At 38.5% G+C, this 3,103-nt stretch overlaps 1 protein-coding gene across 1 annotated transcript; it reads left to right on the forward strand.

Annotated features, from left to right (window-relative positions):
- Positions 1-1,217: 1,217 nt before the first annotated feature.
- LOC124267994 lies at positions 1,218-2,603 on the forward strand. The gene is made up of 3 exons (XM_046702996.1): positions 1,218-1,292; positions 1,913-1,999; positions 2,409-2,603. The coding sequence occupies exons 1-3, from the start codon at positions 1,254-1,256 to the stop codon at positions 2,601-2,603; spliced, it is 321 nt and encodes a 106-aa protein (XP_046558952.1). The 5' UTR covers positions 1,218-1,253.
- The last annotated feature ends 500 nt before the right edge of the window (positions 2,604-3,103 follow it).

The raw sequence follows: 3,103 nt of genomic DNA on the forward strand, positions 1-3,103 counted from the left end.
TGTCGACAGCTCGTGGTAGTGACAGTGATCTTTCTGATTTCTCAGGGGCAGTTAATGTCAATCAATAATCTAGTTGAGAATGTTTCCCTTTATATACGCATGTGTTATTGCTCAACGAGAAGTTGTGTCATAGTACAGGTTTAATTATATCTTCTCTATCGCATTTGTGTCAAATCTCGTCTCTGCATTTTCGCATATTTTTACAATTTAGCCAATGCATATATATGACGAACTACAAAACAGAAAATGTGTTTCTAACCAGCTTTTATATTTTGATATCTTCACAATTAACGTTTATGTAGTCTGAATATGATTAAACTTACAGGAAATACAAGTGATGAGTTATCTCGGCATGACATGGAAACACATGACAAGGGCCGTAAGTCTGTAACAAATTGTAACATAAAACAAAGCATAGGCTTTGGTACTCGTAAACATTGTTCAAAATTTCACCTACAATTTTTGGGGTAGGGACGGCAAAGGTCAACTGATCGAAAGTTACTGATCCAATATGTAGCTGTACAATCATAAACTTTTATCTTGGCATTGGATGCATCCATTTCCAAATGATAATGGATGCTAGTCTTTCAAGGTTTAAGCCATATGCAGTGTTGTCAACTACGATAGATGTTTATAACCCGAATATAATGAATGTGGGAAATTATACTTTGAAATCAGAAAATAATATCGAAACGAAAGGCACGAGAATACTAATCAAAGGTCAACTAATCGAAATTTTCTGATCCAAAATATAGTTTTACAATCATAAACCTTTATGATGGCATTTGATGGCACTTTTATGATGGCGTTTTTCAAAGTTTAAGCCATATGCAATGTTGTCAGCTACGATAGGTGTTTATGACTCGAATATAATGAATTTGGGAAATTAAAATGTGGATAACAACTAATAATATCAAAAGAAAAGCGCAAAGTTGAGAGGAAAGCTCCTGCATAGAAACAAAAACAACACATATTGATCTATAAGGCACGAGAATATTAATCCCATACTGATTGATGATAATGCTAAAGGGACCAGAGATAAACAGTGGTTTCACCCCTTTCCAAACAACAGGGAAACAAACGACTTACAAGTTAACCTTCACGACCGGGAGCCAACGAGATTCTGATTCAGAAGCTGACCTCACTGTAGGCATATTTGGGCCGTGTGGACGAGTGTGTGTTGCACTGGAGAATGGGAAAGACGTCATACTACGGATGGGACGTCGTAGTACATTCACGGTAGGTTAACACACATGGAGAGGAAGGTCGCGATAGACCGACAGGCAATGAAGGTGAGCTAACAGTTCCCACCTGTAAAGATGCTGAAAGATGCTAACGTACACTCAGGTAAGCTGTCTGTTGGCCCCTGGAAACACACTGAAGGAACTAATTCAGGAATGCTAACTGTAATCTCATGAAACAACGACGCACACTGAAGTATTGACCGTTCTAGATATTACATAGCTGAAGAAAGCCATCTCATACTTCAGAAAATATAACAGTTCTCCAATGGAAAGCAACATTTAATGAAGAACGGCACCACATAGGATAAAACAAGAATGTACTCGAATAAAATATAGCACACTAACACACACCAGGTAGGCTGGCTGTTCTGGAACAGACTGTAGCTGAATAAAGTGATCACTTAGTGCAAGCTAAGTATTCTCCAGTGGAAAGAAGCTGTAGAAGACAAGTTTACGATCAATGAAAGTCTAAAGACAATTGATTTGGGGTCAGGTTTTGATAAATCACTGTCACGTTCATATAACATAGTAAGGTTTGTACAGTGGGCACTGCATTGGACGAACATAGATATTACGGAAACGGTATTTATTGTTTGGACTTAATACTGCAATGACTCAAAGGAGTAAATAATGTTTCATGTCCGATTTCAATGAATGTTTTCTTTCAGTTTGTTGACGATTCTGTATGCGGACCGAAAACCATTGATCTTGCATTTTCTAATCTCTGCCACAGGGATGACTGGTTCGTTGCATACGTGAGTTACAGAATTTGTGAATATTTTAGTGTGAAAGAATTATGGCTACACGCCCTATCGACACTATCCTAGCTGAATAGCTTCGAGAAGTTGTAATGTAATAAATGGTGTAATATACATGTATATTATGACTTCGGCTTTGGCACATTGCCTGACCTATATGTAAGAAGGACAGTGTACCCCACTGGGGACGATATGGCATTGACATCCACCATCGTGAACCCTTTCTGCAGCAAATATTTGAGACATTTTGTTACACAGACTCAGCCTAAGTACATATGATGGTTAAGGGTTCCAACTGGAGCAGAGAACATCTTTGACAGTCGCCAAAGATGCAGGTTTAAACTGACCAAATATATCATTTGGTATATTACTTGTTGTGGAGTTCAGTGTGTTTGTGGCGTTTCAGGTTGTAGTGGAGTATAAAGACATGGCTACAGGCGACAGAGACAGAGTGAAGTTTAAGGCCAACTACTGGCTGAGTGCAACTGAAGAACACGAGCACACAACTGGAATATCATGTTACCACATGGTTTCAGCCGGAATATTGTCCAGCATGCTTATAGATATTAAATGCCACCCTTCCCAGAAATGTGAACATTGAATACAGATATAATTCTGCCTGTTCTGTAAACGGTGATAGTTCTGTTCATACTGAATCTGTACGGCTGTCATGGTGATGATATTGCTCTCACTAAAGCATGGCAAGATGAATAAATACGCCTGCAACAGGTTGTCACCAATTGTACCTCTTTCTTGTTGGAGAACCTGAGCCTGGTGCACGTCGACTCCCTTGTTTCTATCGATACTCTAGTTCATATAATCATGCCTTCTGAGGAAAACATGTTTTGTAAAACAAAGCACACGTAAAATCTATCCGTGTGATTTCCTTGTACATCTAATCATAATATCTGTCATGTCATTGAAAGTATGTGTCGTGTAAGGCAAATCACCCGTTGGAAAATTCGAGAACATTTTATGTATATGTATATTTTTCAAATTGCCAAGAAGTGAAAGTCATATCAATTTCCCCAAATATCTACATCAAAACATAGTTAACAGCAGTGAGATGATTTGTATCCGTGTCGACACGTGTCCATGCGC

The sequence above is a fragment of the Haliotis rubra genome, unplaced genomic scaffold (assembly GCF_003918875.1).
Source record: "Haliotis rubra isolate DU_JTF1 unplaced genomic scaffold, ASM391887v1 Scf1353, whole genome shotgun sequence".
Classification (NCBI taxonomy): domain Eukaryota; kingdom Metazoa; phylum Mollusca; class Gastropoda; order Lepetellida; family Haliotidae; genus Haliotis; species Haliotis rubra.